The sequence below is a fragment of the Ctenopharyngodon idella genome, chromosome 2 (assembly GCF_019924925.1).
Source record: "Ctenopharyngodon idella isolate HZGC_01 chromosome 2, HZGC01, whole genome shotgun sequence".
Taxonomy (NCBI): Eukaryota; Metazoa; Chordata; class Actinopteri; order Cypriniformes; family Xenocyprididae; genus Ctenopharyngodon; species Ctenopharyngodon idella.
The window spans coordinates 15,910,838-15,931,828 of NC_067221.1; the positions used below are offsets into that span (position 1 = coordinate 15,910,838).

General features: G+C 35.8%; 1 protein-coding gene across 5 annotated transcripts; it reads left to right on the top strand.

Moving 5' to 3' along the window:
- Positions 1-1,814: 1,814 nt before the first annotated feature.
- LOC127524403 (casein kinase I-like) lies at positions 1,815-19,938 on the top strand. 5 transcript variants are annotated; one of them, XM_051915857.1, is made up of 13 exons: positions 1,843-1,983; positions 4,822-4,854; positions 5,008-5,744; positions 8,480-8,549; positions 9,954-10,102; positions 10,197-10,431; positions 10,740-10,825; positions 12,194-12,278; positions 12,358-12,506; positions 12,593-12,676; positions 13,775-13,876; positions 14,522-14,628; positions 18,599-19,938. In XM_051915857.1, exons 3-13 carry the CDS (start codon positions 5,514-5,516, stop codon positions 18,651-18,653), a joined length of 1,353 nt encoding a protein of 450 aa, XP_051771817.1. In that variant the 5' UTR covers positions 1,843-1,983; positions 4,822-4,854; positions 5,008-5,513; the 3' UTR covers positions 18,654-19,938. The 5 variants fall into 5 exon arrangements, with proteins under 5 accessions (XP_051771808.1, XP_051771826.1, XP_051771835.1 ...); XM_051915848.1 differs by lacking the exon at positions 4,822-4,854 and having other exon boundaries at positions 1,815-1,983; XM_051915866.1 differs by lacking the exon at positions 4,822-4,854 and having other exon boundaries at positions 1,815-1,983; positions 12,361-12,506.
- Positions 19,939-20,991: the final 1,053 nt, after the last annotated feature.

A 20,991-nucleotide genomic window follows, 5' to 3' on the forward strand; every position in this document is an offset into this window, starting at 1 on the left:
CATGAGGGTTAAATGCGTTAGGCCTAAATAATTTTATACCTTAAATAATTTTATGCCTTATTTTCCCATAACTAATTAATTAAATTAGTGTGTTAAATTGACAGCCCTGATGTAATGCATTACAATATTGTGTTACTCCCTCAAAAAGTAGGCTTACTTAGTTACTTTCTATGGAAAGTAATGTGTTATGTTACTTTTGCATTACTTTTTCTTACTTTGGTTGGGCTTGCTTTTTTTTAATTTTTATAACGAAACCTCCAAAAGTTCTATTTTTGGAAAATGTAAAGGCCCTTTCACACCAAAAATGAAATTAATGAATAAACCTCAGGCTGAAGGAAATGCAAATTCACACATGTACAGTAGATGGCGCAGCTCAAACAAACTTTCAGCTGATAAAATTTATGAAAAACAAATGCTATCTACCTTATTTTTCAGGTAAGAGCGGCGCGGCCATTTGTAGTTTTAATGTGTCTGGCTTCCGGTGTCATTCTCTTCCACCCTGTTGAAAAAACCAGCATATGCTGGTAAGGTAGGTTTTGAAGCTGGTATGCTGTTTTGAGCTGGTTTATGCTGGTCATGGACCAGCATAGGAACAGTTTAGGACCAGCACTTGACCAGCATAAACCAGCATACCAACTTCAAAACCTACCTTAACCAGCATTTGCTGTTTTTTTCAACAGGGCAGTTATTTTTTAGCTGTACAAAAAAAGCTCGTTATGCTGCTTGATATTGCAAACTGGTATTTCCACCATATTATTTTAATGTATTGTCTTAATTTTAAACATGTTGGCTTGTAGCGCACAGTTTTACAGTTTACTGCACTTTGATATTCTTCTTGTTATTTCCCTGTAGCCTAGCGGATAATAAACCGGAAGTCTCACTCATTCACAGAAAACGCCTTACTTGAAAAATAAGGTGGATAAAAGCAAATGCCTAATTAGAACTACAATAACCATTCACACAGCGCCCACAATGCCTCTGCACTTTTTAGCTACTCACGATTTCTTTCAACATGGGGACAGGAGAGCTGTCAGTCAATAAAAACAAAGTAACTTGAAAAGTTACTCTATTTGAAAAATTAACTCAGATATGTTGCTGTAAATTTAAAAGTAGTGTGTTACTTTACTAGTTACTTGAAAAAAGGTAATCTGATTATTACCTCGCGTTACTTGTAATGCGTTACCCATAACACTGCTTAATTATTTTTAGGCTACTTATTTTGAATATAGCTGAAACTTAAAATAAGAAAGCATATGGGTCATTTCTGTTACGCATTTTTAACTTTTCAAAAATGATTGTGTCCGAGTTGTATTTCTATAAAAAGGTATAGATATTATAGCCAGGGTAAATGTTTTCATCATGTTTTCATGTTTAAATGGCAACCAAAAGTATTGAATCTGTTTTAAAGGATCACACAATCTGTTTAATTGTTCTTATGCTCTAATGCATTTATTTGATCAAAATACAGTATAAACAGTAAAAACCTCAAACTTTACGGTAGTGTAAATATATATAAATAAATTATATAAATAAATAAATTATATAAACGAACTAACATGATTTAAGTCAGTTTTATATTTTATCCAGTGTACTAAAACAAAATGTTGGGGACATAAAAATAAGCTGCATAATATGATTGAGTTTGACCCACGTACAGTAGCTACAAGCTTAGTTTTCATGTCGATACCAGTTTCTACGTCACCCGGTTCAGTCTCACGTAGTTTTACGTTGAATGAAACTGCGCATTATTTTTTCCGAAGAGCGCGGAATTTTATGACCCAGTATTCTCCAAACCCAACTACGCAAGTTTTGCAACTTAGACCCGGTGATGTGATCGGCGACAGCGGAGGAAACGCGCCAGCTGCACGGAGAGGCTTAAAGAGACATCAGCGAAGAGGGAGAAAAAATGATAATGGCTTCAAGGAATGACCATTAAAACCGACAAAATGGGAATTGTCATCGACTTATAATACAGAGATCTAGGTAAAAGTGTCTAATCTGTTGATAAACCTTCCTCCTTGAACGATTTATGGAATATTCCGCGTACGTAATTTAGATCAATTTCGACTGTTCGGGATTAAGGAGTTGCCCGGTTAATGGCTGGCAACAAAATCTATGTGCTTGTCAACAAATATTGCTTTGATGTATGTATAATGTTGTTGTAGATAATAACAAGCTGTATTTTATTTTCCATAACCCTGCTGCTGTTGTTGAATTAGTAACTCTCGTTAGCTTGCTGAAGCGCAGGCCACAGATCGTTAGCTTGTTTGGGCTAGTTAGCGCGCTAGCCGTGTGTTCACTCATTTCTGCTGCTTAGTTGGCAACTCAGTGGCTAACTGACAACATTGGCTCTTCAACACTCGAGGATTCACACGAACGTCTCTTCGTTGCTATCTTTACGTTCATATAATGTACTCTTACAAAGGGAACAGAATGTACCAAAATGTTTGAAGTTTATCTTAGTAACCCAAGTTTCTTTCTCATACTTTGGTGGCGAGCTGCATGAGGCTAGCAGGCACATTTAGTCAGTTTTTTTTCAGCAGGCTATTCCTTTAGACATTGAAATATTTGACACTGGCGTTATTTTATTTCTCTAGCTTTAAAAGTATGGGTCATACATAAGACAAGCTGCTGAATCCAAAGAGAGGGCCAGCGTACAGGCCTGATTCATCACATTTGTTGGCATTGTAAAACAGTTTTGTTGTCGATGCATATAGATCAGGCCTGATCCGACGCGAGACGATGGATTATAGTCTTAGCTGGACGGTTAACTTAATAAGTTTTATAACATTTAGTCATCGTTTCTAATACTGGTACCTTACTCTTGGATATGGAATGGATGCTACAATCCACACAGGCTGGAAAAAATATATATTCTTGTATTTTTAGGCTATCACGTCTAAAATTTGTGCATCATAACAAAATGGTTTGATGTAACATTTCAGTAGTTTCGTTGATAATTCACGATGTTAAGATGTAACATTTCAGTGGATCCATTGTGAATTGATCATAAGGAACGTTTTATTGGAAAGTCATGTTTTATGTCGCCTTAAGCAATGAATATGTTCTTGTCATCACTTAGTCATCTATCTATCTATCTATCTATCTATCTATCTATCTATCATCTCTTTATTGGATTATCACTCTATCATAGTGTAACTTATTGGTACTTAGTATTGTTGCCTTGTGACAAAATTACTCTTGTAATGATAAGCAACCCAGTGAGCGTTTCCTGAGACATTCTCTGTTGTTTTATAAACCAGCCAATGGACGGCATCATCCATAACCTCTGGCGAGGTGCCTCCCTCTGCTCAAAACATAACCAAGACACTCGGTCCAAGATGACTCCGGCTCGTCTTCACACGACCTCAGGCCTCATCTCGAGCTCCTGAGGGATGTATTTTTAGAGCTGGAAGTCAGAAAAGCTAGATAACATTTCCTGTAGGGAAATGGTCTCTGGTTTCGTGTCCCTTCTGACTCTTAATTTGTGTGTTTCATAGAAACGGTGATAGTGCAATGCTGACTTTTTCTTCCTGCATTTTTATTGTATACGTTGTGTTTTATTTGAGTTCTCACATAAGATTGATACTTTAAAACAAAGCAAACTGTAAGTAGGACAACAACATTTATATGGCTATGTGTAAATGTTATAATTCTTTGTGTTAAAACAAGCTGCCTTGATAGTCGCTGTAATAAGTTTATAAAGTTATAATTGGTAACGCAAGAGTGAGTTCTCTCATTTACATTATTTATATAAAAACTAAATGGACCACCCTGTATTGATTACTTAGTGATGACATTACCTGAATCTGCTATGCTGAGCAATATCCCAAAGACAGAAGTCATGTATTAGTAGTTTTGGCAACTTCCTTTAGATTGATTAAAGGGTTAGTTCACCCAAAAATGAAAATTCTGTAATTTATTTCTCACCCTTGTGTCATTCCACATCCGTAAGACCTTTGTTCATCTTCGGAACACAAATTTAGATCTTTTTGATGAAGTTTGAGAGTTTTCTGTCCCTCCATAGAGATCCAACGCAACTACCACTCCAAGGTAAAGAAAGGTAGGAAAGACATCATTAAAGTACTCCGTGTGACTCCAGTGGCTCAAACTCAATTTTATGAAGTGACATGAGTGCTTTGTGCAAAAAAAAAAACAAACAAACATAATTTACCACTTTATTTGCAAAATAATATTATCCTAAATGTGTTCACGCAACAATGTCAATTGTCAACACAAAACGCATGCGTCATGATGCTCTCGTGAACACTCATGCATGTACGTTGTGTTGATGCTCAAGTCTGAACACAACATGCATTCACGAGAGCATCACGACAATATTTTTGTAAGTAAAGTGGTAAATTATGTTTTTATGAGTACTTTATGATGTTATTCCTACCTTTCTGGACCTTGAAAGTGGTAGTTGCGGTGGATCTCTATGGAGGGACAGAAAGCTGTCAGACTTTATCAAAAATATCTTAATTTGTGTTCCGAAGATGAACAAAGGTCTTATGGATGTGGAACGACACGAGGGTGAGTAATAAATGACAGAATTTAAATTTTTGGGTGAACTAATCCTTTAAGGTGCGGTCATAAGTTCTTAGGGGGGTCTTTTAATATCATTAATATGTTTGGTTCATCCAGAAATGACAACTCTGTCATTATTTCTCTCCAAATTTGTATTAATTTCTTTCTCCTGTGGAACATAAAGGAAGATATTTTGAGATGTCTTTTTTTTTTGTCCATACAATGGAAGTCAGTGGTCACCAAAACACTTTGATGACTAACATTTTTCAAAATATCCTCTTTTGTGTTCTGCAGAAGAAAGTAATACAGGCTTGGAACGACATGAGGGTAAGTAAATAATGACAGAATTTTCATTGTTGGGTGGACTGTTCCTTAAAATGAGTGGGACAATCAGTGTCTATAGTAGAACAGGTTCCAAGAGAGTGCAGTGAACTTTTAAGCAGTCTATTTAGCACTAATTGTGCCTTTTCTCTGCCCCAGATATTCTAAGGTGTGCTGCTGATGTGCCGCCTGTTTCCCCTAAACGCAAACTTTGGTGTGCTCTGCATTCGTACTTGGACACAAGGAATGCCTGACACAACTCTGCAAATCCACCTGGAGGGGGTGCAAAGGATGGAAACCAATGCCAGACAGCACCTCACTTTCACCAGCTAGTGTCGTGCGCATGTGTCCATCTCCCGAGGAATGTGCTCCTCTGCAGTTGGATTTAAGGAAGATTTCTGTATGATGTCTTCGTCCTGAATTGTATCGCCCTTGGATTGTCAGCTATACTTCCCCCTCCTCCCCCCGTCTATAAAAGCAGTTAATGTCTATTTTAATCTACATGTGTAGAGCTGTATTGTGGATAAGCCATTCCCTCCACTCTCTTTCTCACTAAATTCCTCTCCTCCATCCCATTCCCCGTACCCCTGTTGCTAGTTGTTTTGGTGGCTCTGTGATTTTATGGCAGCGGAGTAATCGTGGAGAGGCCGGGGTATCACAAGCTTATGGATTTTGATAAGAAAGGAGGAGGAGGAAAAGGTGAGGCTGAGGAAGGAAAGAGAATGTCTAAGACTGGCGGGAGCAGGACAGGGCATGGAGGTGGCCGAAACTCCAACTCCGGGGTGCTTATGGTTGGCCCTAACTTCCGAGTGGGAAAGAAGATCGGCTGTGGTAACTTTGGAGAGCTTCGACTCGGGAAGAATCTTTACACTAATGAATATGTGGCCATTAAACTGGTAAGTGCCTCACAAATAATAGTCAATATTGTGTTGATTGTAGGAATTAATGATGAACCCTGAACTTCCACTGCTGCCTGTAGTTTGTGTGTGTGCTGTTAAACATTTGCAAAAAGAAATCAACACACAGTTGTTCATAACACCTAGCCACATTAGATTAATATGCAGTGCTTGTTCTCCTTTGTTCACCCATTTCCATCTGAAAAAAAAAAAAAAAAACCTTTTTACACACACTCATTACCATGTAATTACTTGTACTGGAGACAACAGTCATCCACCTTTTACTTAAACTAAATGAACAAAAGAAACTGCAGTCTTGTTTAAATAGTTTTTTATTCTACAACAGATGTACCTGCATAAAAATATGCAGAACATCATATGTTTTTTCTTGCAGTATGTTAACCTGTGGTGAGGAATATACTCTGTAAATTTACAAAAGATTGTGAAAGTGCAAATAAGCATATTCATGTAAAAACATGAAGTGCTGAACAGGAATCCTTTGAGATGTGTTGGCGGGTTCAGTGTGGTAAAAAAAATATTGCGCTGCAAGATGTATTTCTCTATTTCTGATTGCTTGATGTCTGATCAGCGATTGGCAAGATCAGACATGATCTTTAGACTTTTTAATATATTTTCTGCAATGATTTTGGGGGAAAGTCTGTGGAAAGGATAAATATGGTAAAATGTGTTAGAGCTGAGAATAATACACTCCTATTTGGTAGCTGAAAGCAGTAACAAATTAGATTTCATAAACACTAAGTACAATTTTAATGAAAATAAATAATTATTATATTATATGTATATATAAAATTATAATTCAAAAGTTTGGGGTCATTATTTATTTATTTATTTGAAAAAGTAATAATTTTATTCAGCAAGGAAGGACACATTAAATTAATCAAAAGTGACAAAGACATTTGTATTTCTTTTTTAAATAAATGTTGTTCTTTTAAACTTTCAACAAAATATTAAGCAGCATAACTGATTTCAGCATTGGTAATAATAAGAAATGTTCCTTGAACACCAAATCATCATATTAGAATGATTTCTGAAGGATCATGTGACACTGAAGACTGGAGTAATGATGCTGAAAATTCAGCTTTGCCATCACAGGAATAAATTACATTTTAAAATATATTTAGATTTTAAAAAGTTTTTTTTCAGTTTTTACTGTATTTTTGATTAAATAAATGCAGCATTTGTACGCATAAGAGCCTTCTTTTAAAAACATTACAAAATCTTACAGACCCCAAACTTTTGAACAGTAGCGTACATGTTTATTTTATGATTGGTCAGTATCACAGTGTGAAAATTGTGCCTGGCCTTCTCATTTAGAAGGACATCCACTTTTTGTTAGTTTGTTGCTGTGCAAACCATACAAAAACAATTTAAAAACTGCTCCTCCAGATAAGTATTTTAATTGGATTTGGTTTCAAGCATGCATATCCAAAATACATATAGGGAAAGATTAGTTAGTGATTAGAATATTATCTAGGGACATTTTAGTAGCCACCCACATTGTTCGTGAGCAACACCGGCCTCAATTTCAAGTGTTGAGTGTGTAAGATGTATTCTGTGAATATTCAGATTCTCTAGAGTCTCACAACATTGCAGAAATCTCAAGTTTATTTCATTATTACATTTTCCATGTTGCCAACTGTTCTGCTTTGAAAGAAATGTGATCGTGTAAGTAAGACACTCTCACTTTTGTCATTAGCTCCTTGGTCTAACCTTTACATACTACACTGAGATCCTTAATCACACTTTCATGAAATGTAGCTACCCATTTGTTGATAAGAGTGAAGCAAGTGAAGTATAGGTCTGTACACACAGCTTCATGGAGATATTACAACACCGATTTCAAGCTTTCTGCTATGACATGCATATCGAGATGCATACGTGTGTGCCTAGTGGTACTGATTCTGTTAAACCAGACAAATATCCTCTCTGAAGAAGCTACACAAAGGCTGTATTATCCAATTACTGGTACTAAATAAAGGAGTCTTGATGTTGCTCCTGATATGACCATTAATCAGTATTAACTGGAAATACACTCTAAAAGAGTAACAGTGTTGTACTTCTCACTCTCCACTGCTGGGTATTTAATACATCCTGTGGCCTTTATGCAATCTGTTTTTTTTTAATTTATTTATATATGTATTTGGCTCTTCCATTCTGCCTCCTGCTTAGCAGCACTTTTCTCCGCATGCTCAGAGCTGCTGGTGCCATGGATGACTCAACCCTGGATCCTGCACTTAACTGAACATGCACGTACACATTCTACCACTTACATTATTTATGTAAAAACCAGCATTCAACTAAATGGACCACCCTGCATTTATCACTTAGGGATGACATTACCTGGATCTACCACGCAGAACGATATCCTATTGATCAAAGTTGCATTGTTCTGTAAATTGTCACGGTCGAAATCGAGGGATTTCAATAGGAATCCACACAATGGAAAATTTTGTTTGAGGGCGAAATATTTCGCATCATGTTGTGCATACATTGCTACACTATTGACAATGGACCTGCGAAATTTCAATGGTGATTATAGTGATCCACTGCAGTATATGTAACCCAAAGCACCCATAATAAGGACTACGTCAGTTATCTGACAATGGTTTACAGCTTTCATGCTAACCTAAAACCAATGTTAAAAACTGGCTTTTTATTTAAAAGAAATTCCAAAACTTCTTATGTTTTTGTCATTTAATTTTACTCTTTCATAGGAGCCAATCAAATCCAGAGCACCCCAGCTCCACCTCGAGTACAGGTTTTACAAACAGTTGGGCAACTCGGGTAAGTAATATGCTGTATTTCTATCTATTTTCTTTTTATTATCCACCATACGTTACTTTGAATCTTACAGTTTAGCACCCATATTTAGACCACTTTCTTTGTTGTAGAGCTTAAGCTGTCCACATCCTATTTACAATCTTGTTGCTTTTAGCTCATCCTGTCCACATCCTCTTTTCAGCACGGAGGATGAATTTAATCAGCACAGGCTGTGGTTCCTGTGCATCGATTGCTCTACTTGCTTTAGTCTTTTTCACACAGCGTTTCACACGGGACAGAAAGAGGTTAACTTGTATTCAAAGATGTGACGGCTTAACATATAGCTTATTTCAATATGATATGATGTATTCAGAATGTGTTCATCAATAAAAGAATGCCATTAAGTGTTTTGCACAGATCAAATAAAGCCTAGGGTTGATGGTTGTAGCGTTGCATCTCTCATTGCTGTTGAGCCAGAGGAGATCTCTGTTCCCAACGTTAAGGCTTCAGAACCTTTTTATTCTGCTATGCATTTTTCATGAGGAGAGCATTAGAAAAACATGACACTGTACACTTTGAATAATTACTCATTCCTATGCTGAAGTTGTATTGTGAATCTAATTTTTGTGCGTGTTTGTGGTTACTCAAGGTAGTCTTTTTGTACAGTGTGACCAGGCCTGATTAGGGCTCGGTGATATTGATGAAAATATTTTATCTTGATATTTTCCAGCCTTTTAAAAACATTTGATTTGTTTCTGTTTGTGAATTTGGTTTAAAACCATCGTTTTGCTCAAACAGCCATTGTTGTATATATTATAATCTTTATAATTACCCTTTTTTTCCCAAAACATTTTAAGGCATGAAGACATTCACATGGAGACTTCTGTGAACGTTGAGTGATGACAAATGATTTGTTTAAGTGATTAATTGAAATGGACAGTTTGAAAGAACTGATTAGCTTAAATGAATCAAACTCGCCAACTTTGTCAGTGTTTCTGCTCCTGAGGTTTAAATCAAAGGTGGTTTTTAAATACCTTGTTTTAACGCTGTCATACTGTAGTTGTGACACAAAGAGTGTGCAGGAAGCTTGTGTACTAGTGTGGTCTTTTTAGACCACAAATTTGTGGCCTAATCAAACGCTCATTAAAAGAATTACGATATTCTCCATGTTCCAGTTCAATATGTCACCTAATAGAATCCATACCCTGTTGCCTCATACTGCTATTATACACAAAAATGTAGTGTACCTCAATATGAAGCAGTACTATGTAGAGTGCCAAACACCAAATAACAAAAGATTATTCTTCCTTGTCTTTACGTAATCTTATTAATTCTGACCATTTAGGTTAATGCTGTGCTAAAGTACCTCTTTGTATTACCGAACTCTGTGGATCTGTTTTCTAACTGCATATATACGTGTGTGTTCAGAGGGTGTTCCTCAGGTGTACTACTTTGGGCCTTGTGGGAAGTACAATGCCATGGTGCTGGAGCTGCTGGGCCCCAGTCTGGAGGACCTGTTTGACCTCTGCGACAGAACCTTTTCCCTCAAGACCGTCCTCATGATCGCAATTCAGCTGGTCAGTGTAATCACTCATGAGAGAGAAACAAAGATGTTGGAACTAATATGTTAAAAAAAAAAAAAAATTAATCTGACTTATACCTTTATTATAGATCACACGGATGGAATATGTGCACACAAGAAGTCTGATCTACAGGGATGTTAAGCCAGAGAACTTCTTGGTGGGCCGACCGGGGACCAAGAGGCAACATACAATCCACATCATCGACTTTGGGCTTGCCAAAGAATACATTGACCCTGAGACCAAAAAACACATCCCTTACAGGGAGCACAAGAGCTTAACAGGGACAGCTCGCTACATGAGCATCAACACACACCTGGGAAAGGGTAAGACTTGCAGACATGGGAAAGATTCGCTCTGTCAGGGCTTAGGAAGGGTTATTAGAATTTCATAGGGGGATAAAGACTAAAGTATGTCTTAAAACCTAGCTTAGCTGTTAGTGACACAAATCTGCTTGCTCAGTCACAACTTAGATTTAATCATGGCACTGGTAAGATGCAGGTGCTCTTTGGATCAGGATTTTGAATTTGCTAAATGCATAAATCATTTTGCAAAGTAAATTAAGACTCTTTGTCAGACTGAAGACAGATTCCAGTGTACCTAGCAGTTTCATAATTTTTTTTTTTTCTTGTAGAACAAAGCAGGCGGGATGATTTGGAGGCGCTGGGTCATATGTTTATGTACTTCCTACGGGGCAGTCTGCCTTGGCAAGGCTTGAAGGTATTGTGTTTGGTGGAGTGAAAGAAATGTTTGCTGCCTTTATACATTTTGATTTAAGAGTTTGTTTCGAAAACTGAGAAAATATGCGATACTATTATAGAAAATGTGGTTTGTTTTATTCTGTTGCGTTTCATTAAGCATTTTAAAGCACAGATTATGGTATATATGAGAGATTAATGCATCTTGTCAGTTCTGTGCGGTTTTGTACCAATAAAAATTATAAATCGATGGTTAGTTTCCCCTCCATTCAGTTGTCTCATTCTCTTAACTGTGTTTTGATGGTATCCTTCTGGTCTGAGAGTCTTATCTCACTCAGCTAATGTCTGAAAAAGTGAGAGGCCCCACTATCTGTCACTATCACAGAAAGTCAGCAGAATAACCAATACAGCCTCGATAAGCTGACCTATTTAGAAGATCAAAAATTTTTTTAAATGTGTTTGTTTACAGCTTTATCTGGTTTTATAGCCTAAAAGGGGGGGAGGGGGGGGACTGAAGTCTTGGTGACTTTACTGTTAAAGGGATAGTGTACACAAAAATGAAAATTCTGTCATCATTTACCCACCCTTATGTTGTTCCAAACCTGTATGAGTTTCTTTCTTCTGTTGAACTAAAAATGGATATTGTGAAGAATGTTGGTTAACCAGACAGTTGATTTCCATAGTAGGAAAAAAAATACTATGGAAGTCAATGGCTACCTTCAACTGTCTGGTTAAGCAACATTTTTAGTTCAACAGAAGAAAGAAACTCATACAGGTTTGGAACAACATAAGGGTGAGTAAATGATGACAGAATTTTCATTTTTGGGTGAACTATCCCTTTAAATGACACATGCTAATCATAATTTCGCCTATTACATGGTTCCCATTGTCATGGAAAATATGGACATGTCTGAAAAATCATAATAAAAACTTAGTCAACTTAATTTCTAAAGTACATTTTTCTGAAAGTCTTAGCTCTAAAATATTCAATCAGCTAGAAATGGTCCTTTTTGAGCTTAGTCTTTTTTCAATCGCAGATGATGGGAGAGGTCAGGGAAATTCTTTGGTCAAAAAGCTATTTTGGTTGCACTTCATTTTACAGTATGTGCACTTAGTGTTCTTGCAGTTTACTTACCCAAGAAAGTACTGAATAATATAAAGTAACTAGATGGGTTAAGGTTAGGTTTAGAATTAGTTTCAGGGGTAGTACCTAGTTATTACCCAGTTAATATAAGTATGTATATGTAGTATGTATATGCAGAACAAGGGACTGTAAAATAAAATTTGCTAATACTATTAGTATAAAAAGATACCAATTTACTGAACAAATATCTTTACGGAATTCCCAAAATGTTCTAATCTTTGTTCTGTCCCATTTTATTCATTTAAGGCTGACACACTTAAGGAGCGCTATCAGAAAATTGGAGATACCAAAAGGGCAACCCCTATAGAAGTGCTCTGTGAGAGTTTCCCTGGTAAGCGAGTTCTTTTTCAAACGTATCTCGAACACTCTCACCTCCAGTGCATTTTCTTAACTTTGACTTCATCACACAGAAGAAATGGCCACCTACCTGCGCTATGTGCGGAGACTGGATTTCTTTGAAAAACCGGATTATGACTACTTGAGAAAACTCTTTACAGACCTCTTTGACAGGAATGGCTATGTCTTTGACTATGAATACGACTGGGTCGGCAAGCCGCTGGTAAGTCTATTTGGATGTCAAACCATAAACCGCTTGTATATGATGCAAGTAAATGGATGTTGAGTTTCATATATGTATCTATACAGCCGACTCCAATAGGACCCATGCCTAGTGACACACCTCTGCAACCCAGCAGCAGAGACAAAGCACAACCACAGACCAAAAACCAGGTGAGATAAACCCTCATGCTGTTGATAGCCATGTAAAATACATGTTTTCGTAATACACATCCCTTTTCTTTCTTCTTTACTTTACTTTTTGCAATTTTATAGTGTATGATCAAGGAAAAATTATAAAGGTTATAGTTTCATTGCTTGGAATGCCACTTTAAAATTAAAAAAGGAATAATCAAATTATTAATTAAATTGTTCAAACTGATTAATAAATATATTTAAAATTAATTAATTTAATTTAACCACTATTAATTTAAAAAAAAAATAAAAATGTCTATTAATAATCATGTGTGAACTGCCCAGTGGCATTTTTTTCTTTTTAATTAGTGGCTTGGTTTTAAAAATGAAACTTAAAAGTTGCGTTTAAAAATGAATTATTAATTTATTTCGTTACATTTAACTATTTTTAAACACACTTTAAAAACACTTTTTTGATTTCTTAATTTTATATAGTAATATTTATTATATTTTGAAATATTTCACTTTCAGTTTTACCGCTAAGTCCTTGTAAAAGAGGAAGAATGTGACAAAGTTATTACATTTAAGTACCAGTTTCTTTTCTTTTTTTTTTTTTTCTTTGGTTATTTGTGGAAAAACATTGCTTAATGCAGTGTAATTTTTGAAATGTTATCTCAGTATTTCATGGTTCTCTTTTAACCCATGTCAGCAGTATGTGGTTAATGTTTGGTTTCACTCATCAACAAACCCAAGACAACTTCCTGTAGCCAGAGTAGTTTTTTGCTAGTTTGAAGATCTGTCGTTTCCTCAGACGCTGAATGCCATTCTTTTTGAGAGTGGTATTGCCATGTCTTGGTCACAGTCCCTTTAAATCTGTTACATTATACATTTTCTATGATTGGCTGGAGCTTAGCTTTCCTCTCCATCTCTGCATGTCACATGCTCTATTGTTTTTTCACTCACACTTTTATTTCCACCTCTATCCTGTTAGCTAGTGCAGTCTGCTTGTGCATGGAAGGCGTTCCTCTTTAAACTCTTTCTGTTCTTTTTTTCTTTGCACCCTCACCTCCTTTCAAAAACATCTATTATGCCCTTTGCCACCTTCCGACCCCTTTCCCCCTATTGCTGTCATGCCAGTCTCCAGAACCTAAAGGAAGTGAGTCCCAGCCCACTCCCGTGACCAACAGGGAGCTCCTGGGGTCGCACCTCACGGCCGATAGGCTGGGGGGCTCTGTCCAGGTACTGGGTGTTTGCGCAGTACTGCATGCTGTTGGTGTCGATATCTTCCTTTCTCTGTTCTCTAGTCTTTCTGTTCCTTTCGTCCTCTCACTTGAGACACCTCTGTCCATTTTCTAGCTGTGAACACTTAAATGATCTTTTCCTCTCTTCACCCTTGTCTAACACACATCACTTGCATGTTCCTGATGGTTAGGCTTGGGATCTGGTGACTTCAGTGTGAAAATACTGCTTATATTGTATACAAGTAGCTAAGCAAGACAAATGGATGTTTGCTTGTGTACATACAGTTATCCAGGGTGTAACTTTTCTTTTATAAAATTTTAGTGTTATAAGAATTCCAACTCATTTTCAGCTTATTTCCATTATCTAACCAAGCACCGTTCTTTCATTTTACATTCCCCCCTCCCCCCTTCTTCTTAACCTTCCTAGTTGGTGCTAAGCAACCTGATTTTGAACAGGTTAATTATTTAAAAAAAAGTGTCCTCAATGGGTTACTTAGCCCCAATTTGAGATACATGAACTGTTAAATATGCAGTGCCAGTTAGACAAAATAAATCCCAGTGTGTACTGTGGTTTTGTGTTATTACTCATATTTGCCAGTCCATATTGAAAACACATTGTCTGCTACCTTAAATTAATCTCCAGGTTATGAGCTCGACCAATGGAGAAGTGAATACAGACGATCCCACGGCGGGACACTCAAACGCTCCCATAACTGCCCCTGCTGAGGTGGAGGTGGCCGATGATACAAAGTAAGGACAATTTAAAGAATCTTAAGGTTGCCAGTTGTTTTCAAAAGTACATGTTTGCATAATAGGGTTCCCACGTGTCCTGGAAAACCTGGAAAATTGATGACTAATTTCTAGGGATGCATCAAAATTTCAACCACTGAAAATTATCGGTCAAAAATGGCATTTTTGGTTTCCGATAGAGAAAAAGAACATTGCGCAGCATGTTTTGTAACTTTGCAAGCGACTCCACTTCAGAATACGGACAACTTCGAAGCGAGTGCTCAATGTTTCGCTCTGTGTGCGCTGCATGCTCAGTCACTCACGGCCCAAACGCTCCACTCATGTACCACTCGCGCTCACAGGAAAGACAAAGTCCGCTCAAATAACATGCCAACTTGAAATTTCTCTGGACTTGTTTGGTTCTGTTTGCAAACTGTACTGTAACATGGTATGGTATAGCTGTGCAGGGCAACGCTGGTAAAATGATGCTACCCTCTCGTTCACTGATCCACTCCCTGCTATCTGCTCTCATGCTCTGATAATAATTGCTTTTTAGGAGTCAGGACTATCATTTATTTTTATAATTGGTCAAAAAATAAATCTGTTAAATCTGATTCTGTTGCATAGAACTATTGATATTAATATATTGATGTTTTACGTTATTTTAATACAGGCCTATTTTCTGTCCAATTTTTGTTACATTAGTATTAGTATTTACTTTAGTAAAGTGTGGCTATTTTATATATGGCTCATATTTTTTGAATTCAGTTACTGAATTTAATTAAAAAGTATAATAATAATACAATTATATAAAACAACTAATTTAAAATAAGAAATTAATAATTATTTTGAAAATGGCATTTTCAGTTTCGGTTTTCAGCCAAGTGCATCCAGAAGTTTCAGTTCCAGCCCAAAATTTTCATTTCGGTGCATCTCTACTAGTCCTGGAAAACATATGGAAAATTAGAGAAAATGTAAAATGTCCTTAAACTTCTTGTTATCCTGGAAAATGATTACAACAATTAATACACAGTTATTTTTGTGTTTTTCCTTTAGCTGAGAACGAAGAGTTTATCACTCCCTGAAACAATTAACATTAGTAGCAGAAAGTGCTATGTTCAGGGACTCTGAGTTTTGATGTGTGAGAGAAGTGTATTTTGATAATGTTTAGTCTCATATTTTCCCTTGCAGCAGTTAGCTAATGTTATTAACTACTCAAATGTTTGCAACAAATGTCAGCTGGTAAGCAGCTACCTAACCTTGTTAACATTAATTCAGTAACTTGCTAACTAATATTTTTTTATGCGTTATAAACCAGGGGTCGGCACAGCAACCTACAGCAGTGATGCAGCCTGTTTTTAGTTCTGATTGTTGTCAGAAGTACTTTGATACAATGTTGATACTGAAATTTTGTTGATACTGAAAGATGTAACGATACCAACTCGTACCGGCTGATAGGCGAGTGCTTTTAAACATTCTCATGCGCATTTGTGTGAGCGGTGGCGCTCTAAAGTTCATCAAAGGTTTCTACTTACAACATGTTTTTACAGCATTGAGCATTGTAGACAATGTTGGACACATGAACGCAATAACCAATAAGAAGCATTTAAGAAATTAGTCAGAATGCGCCCAATGGCCCTCTTGATTTTAAAGGGAGCGCTCTTTGTTTGCCATAACCCATTTACAATTTGAATGAATTTTATTTTTAATGCTGCTATGTACACACTGTTTTTGGAGGGACAACAATTTCAATGCAGGATTGAATCCAAGATTGAGTTGATTGACATGGTGATAAAAATAGCAACAGATGAGACAAAAAAGTCTGATGTGTCAAATTAGATGTGTGCATTAAGTGCAGACTAACAGACATGCCACTTGTTTTGTAACAAGTATGTGTAATAATTATGTAATTTGTTTATTTGTTGTTCATTTTATTACTTTTCACTTATCCCATTTAAAGCAATGTTTACTTAATTAAATATTTGAAGGCTATATGCTAATGTTTTAATGTGTTATTTACTTAAAATTGTTATTAGCATTAATAATTCATTGACTTTGTTTAATATTTATATTTTCAAAAAGTTAAATAAAATATTTAAATAGTTCCAATATTTTTTGCTATGGTAGTGAAATTGGTTCTGAGAACCATTTGTCATGCTGTATAATAAAAAATATTAAAAAACTGATTTCATAGTTAAGTAATGGCGATGTAAAATACATGTTTGTGTTATACACATCCTTTTCTTTTTTTGTTGCAATTTTATAGTGTTCAATCAAAGAAAAATTATAAAGGTTATAGTTTCTTTGCTTGGAATGACACTTTAAAATTAAAAAAGGAATTATCAATTTAATAATTAAAAAAATAGTTCAAACTGACGAATAAATATCCATACTTAAAATTAATTTATTTAATTTGTTAATTTAACCACTATTCATATATTTTTAATAATAATAATAAGGGGCCAAGCACCGAAGCTGCTAAGCTGCTACGCCACCAACGTTGCACCCATGTTTATGCTAATAACTTTTGAACCATAAGGGCTAGAAACAAAATTATTTTTTCCTCTGATACCTTGGCTCAAGTCGATCCAATTAACGATCCATATGCTGTCATCGTGTGAACTGCCCTTTTTTTCCAATTAGTGGCTTTGTTTTAAAAATGAAATTTTGAAAGTTGATAATTAATAAGTTAAAAAATAATTTATTAATTCATAGTTTTGTTACATTTTAACTATTTTTTTTAAACATTAAACATTTTAAACATGTATTTGTCAATCTGAAAAAAGTAATTTTAGTTATTTACATTTGTTATTGAATCCTTCATTTTATATAATAAAATTTATTATATTTGAAATAATATTTCATTTTCAGTTTTACCGTTAATTCATTGTTCATCTAAAAGAGGAAAAATGCCAATATTCATGTGCTCAACATTGGCTATAAAACTGGATGTCGTCAAAAACATTGAGAAATTAATACTTTTATTCAGCAAGGATGCATTAAAGACATTTATAATGTTACATAAGATTTATATTTAAAATAAATGTTCTTTTGAACTTTCTATTCATCACCTTGAAAAAAAAAAAAGTATCCGTTTACACAAAAATATTACGCAACTGATTTCAACATTGATAATAAGAAATGTCTCTTGAACTTTCTATTCATCACCTTGAAAAAAAAAAAGTATCAGTTTCCACAAAAATATTACGCAACTGATTTCAACATTGATGATAAGAAATGTCTCTTGAGCAGCAAATCAGCATATTAAAATGATTTCTGAAGGATCATGTGACACTGAAGACTGGAGTAATGATGCTGAAAATTCAGCTTTGCCATCACAGGAATAAATTACATTTTAAAATATAAAAAATAGAAAATGTATAAAAAGAAAAGTTATTTTAAATTGTAATAAAATTTCACAGTATTGCTGCTTATTATTCTTACTGTACAAACTATTGAATGGTAGTATAGGTTTTGGTTTCATTGCTAGGAATTGGTTATCATTGTATTAATTCATAAAAATGTGCTACATTTTCAACTTTTCAAACATAAATTAATATACAACTATTTAATCCATATTTAAGTGTAGATAAATACACCAAAATATCACATATATATATATATATATATATATATATATATATATATATATATATATATATATATATATAACTATAATGACACATTATCTAGCAGATGGTCAAAAGCTCTTCCTCAGGTACTATACAACTGTTTTGCCATGGGTTTCAATGGGTAAAAGCACTGTTGTAGCATTTATGTCTTTATGTTTTGGTTACATAAGCACCAGTCACATATAACAATTGTGCAGTGTGATCTCTTGCTAACATTAGAAGACATTCAGCTTTTTGTCCTAGTGGGTTGTTTAAATTTGCTTTGAACTCTGCCTGACATAACCTAGACTCCACTGTGTGACAAGTTTGAGAATGAAGGGAGATTGCAAAACTGTCTTTAACTCATTCGGTCGTTTCAGGTGCTGTTGTTTTTTCAAGAGGAGGAAGAGGAAAACGCTCCAGCGACACAAGTGAGGAGGAATATCTTTGAAACGTTAAGTCACTGGTGCGTTTAAAGAAAAAAATATTGCAAAGGACTTGGAGCTGAAACATGGAGCTCCTCCCTTTCTGTCTCTGCTCCACCTCAGAACAGAAACTCACTGCCTCACTTTTGGCATCCGCTCAGAGGACACACCTCAGCACTCTGGGCTCTGACACTCTTTGTAAGGAAACAATTCAGTGGAACAAATAGATATATTTGTACAATGTGGGACACCAGAAGAGACTTCATTCATCAGAAGTAAGATGATATATGTTATGTGACTTAAACCCAGATGGACTGTTTAAACTTGTATTTTAGATGACATGCAAAATCATTATTTGAGAACTAAAAGGCAACCAGACTCACACATACACACAGACATCTGATCACTTTGACACTGGCTGGATGAGTGAGTGATGTGCTCCATGATGTTTTTTTTTATGGGATCAAAATAAGTGGGGAAAGACTGCTGACTGATATGTGGAGAAACACACACAGGAATCAGAAAAAAAAAACTATGTAAATTCTGTCTTTCCTTTTTTGTTTTTGTAATTTAAAAAGTTGTTTTGAAGATCTGCTCTCCCTGAGTTGAACAGTTTTACTCATGTTGTAGAATGTGTGAACATTTTTTTAACCGCTCTTAGTGTTTCTTTATTTTCTCTTCTGTTGTTTTTTTTACTTGCTCTTTTTTTCCTGTCCATGATGTTGTAGCACAGTGGCTGGTCTCAGGTACTGTGGGAGATGGAGAGAAATACATGGGATCTCTCCTCTGTGAATTGCACTTTTGGGGGGAAAAAGCAAACCGTTTGGCATTTCTGGCATTGAAATTGACAGGAAGCAACAGAAATAAAGGCAGATGTGGGATCATTTTATACAGCAGGCTGGTCTCTCCCAAAGGGACAAAAGTGATGCTCTCAGTCAAAATTGTGCTTTTATTGTTTTTCGCATTAGATTAAGTTACCTGGGAATCATAGTTTGTGCCTTTCCAAGTAAAACATTTAACACTAATGTGTCCCTCTCTACGATTCCTATCCAGGTGGGGTGTCCATGGCCCTCTCAGAGTGTTTGTTCTCTACCGTGCGCTCCATGCCAGTCTAATGGAGTCTAATGGCATTTCTCAGATTTCTTTTTCACTGTTGTAAAGTGTATCATAGCAAAGCTCCATGAAGACGTGAGTCCATGGGTTTATACGCAGTAACAGAGGTTGCCTATCAGAGTGAGGATGTGTATTAATTTACATACCTATTAAATGTTGCTTTTCTTCTATGCCTCATAAAATGGTACATGTTGTGTTCTTGCACAGTCACTGTATTGAGTTTATGGTTGTGGTTGATCCTTGCCTGTTATTCCAATTGTAGTCGACATCACATGACAAAACACAGACAGTTGCAGTGAATCGCCAGGATGTGGTGCCATAGAACATTTAGCTGCAGGGCAAGTGCCTTAAACAGCCCTTTTATTGCACGTGAAAGCCTGTGTAATATAATTCACTGAGTAGTACACCTTGTTAGAATGGCATGAGATCAGGTGTCACACCCTTGTAGTTTATTGTATTTTGCTAGAACAGGATACTTCCAAATGACTTTTCACTTGCAGATACAACAGAGCCAGTCAATTATGACATCTTGTGATTATTCAATCATTAACCTCTTTAGAACAGACTGTCAAGAAACATGAATGAGCTGTTCTTAGAAATGGTGTTGAGCAGTGGTTCTCAAGCAGTTCATGATTTACTGGACAAGGATTAAAAAAAGTTATTTTTAAACTATTGATTTAGAACCACTGGTGTAGAGTTAACAAATTAGGTTTGGCTAATCTAAATGAGCCTTTGTATGTGGTCGCTTCTTCGATAGAAAGAACTTTGACACATGATAATCATCCATGCATTCTCGATCATTTTTTTGTTGTTGTAATGAACTTGCACGTCATATACCGGGCTTGATCATTAAATCAGACGTTATTAGTTGCGATATTAGATTTTAACTGAGTAAAATACGCATTTAGTAAATTTAGTAGGTGTGAATGTATAAACGCAGTGTTTTCAGATCTCCCTAAATATAAAAATAACCCCTAATAAGTGGTTAATTTCCAGGAGAATTGCTTGACTTAATTTATCTGATTTACGGTTGCATATTCATGCTGCATTCAAGTCATGTCGTAATTACCGTAATTTCAAGATGACAACACGTGATGTTCTACTCGGAGATACCCTACCTCGGCTTGGGAATTATGCAACTCCTAAAAGAATCTGAAGAGGTCAGGTGGTACACGTAGGATCTCTTAGAAAATTCCCAACTTACAAATTGTAATTACGAGCAGGTGAACACATTT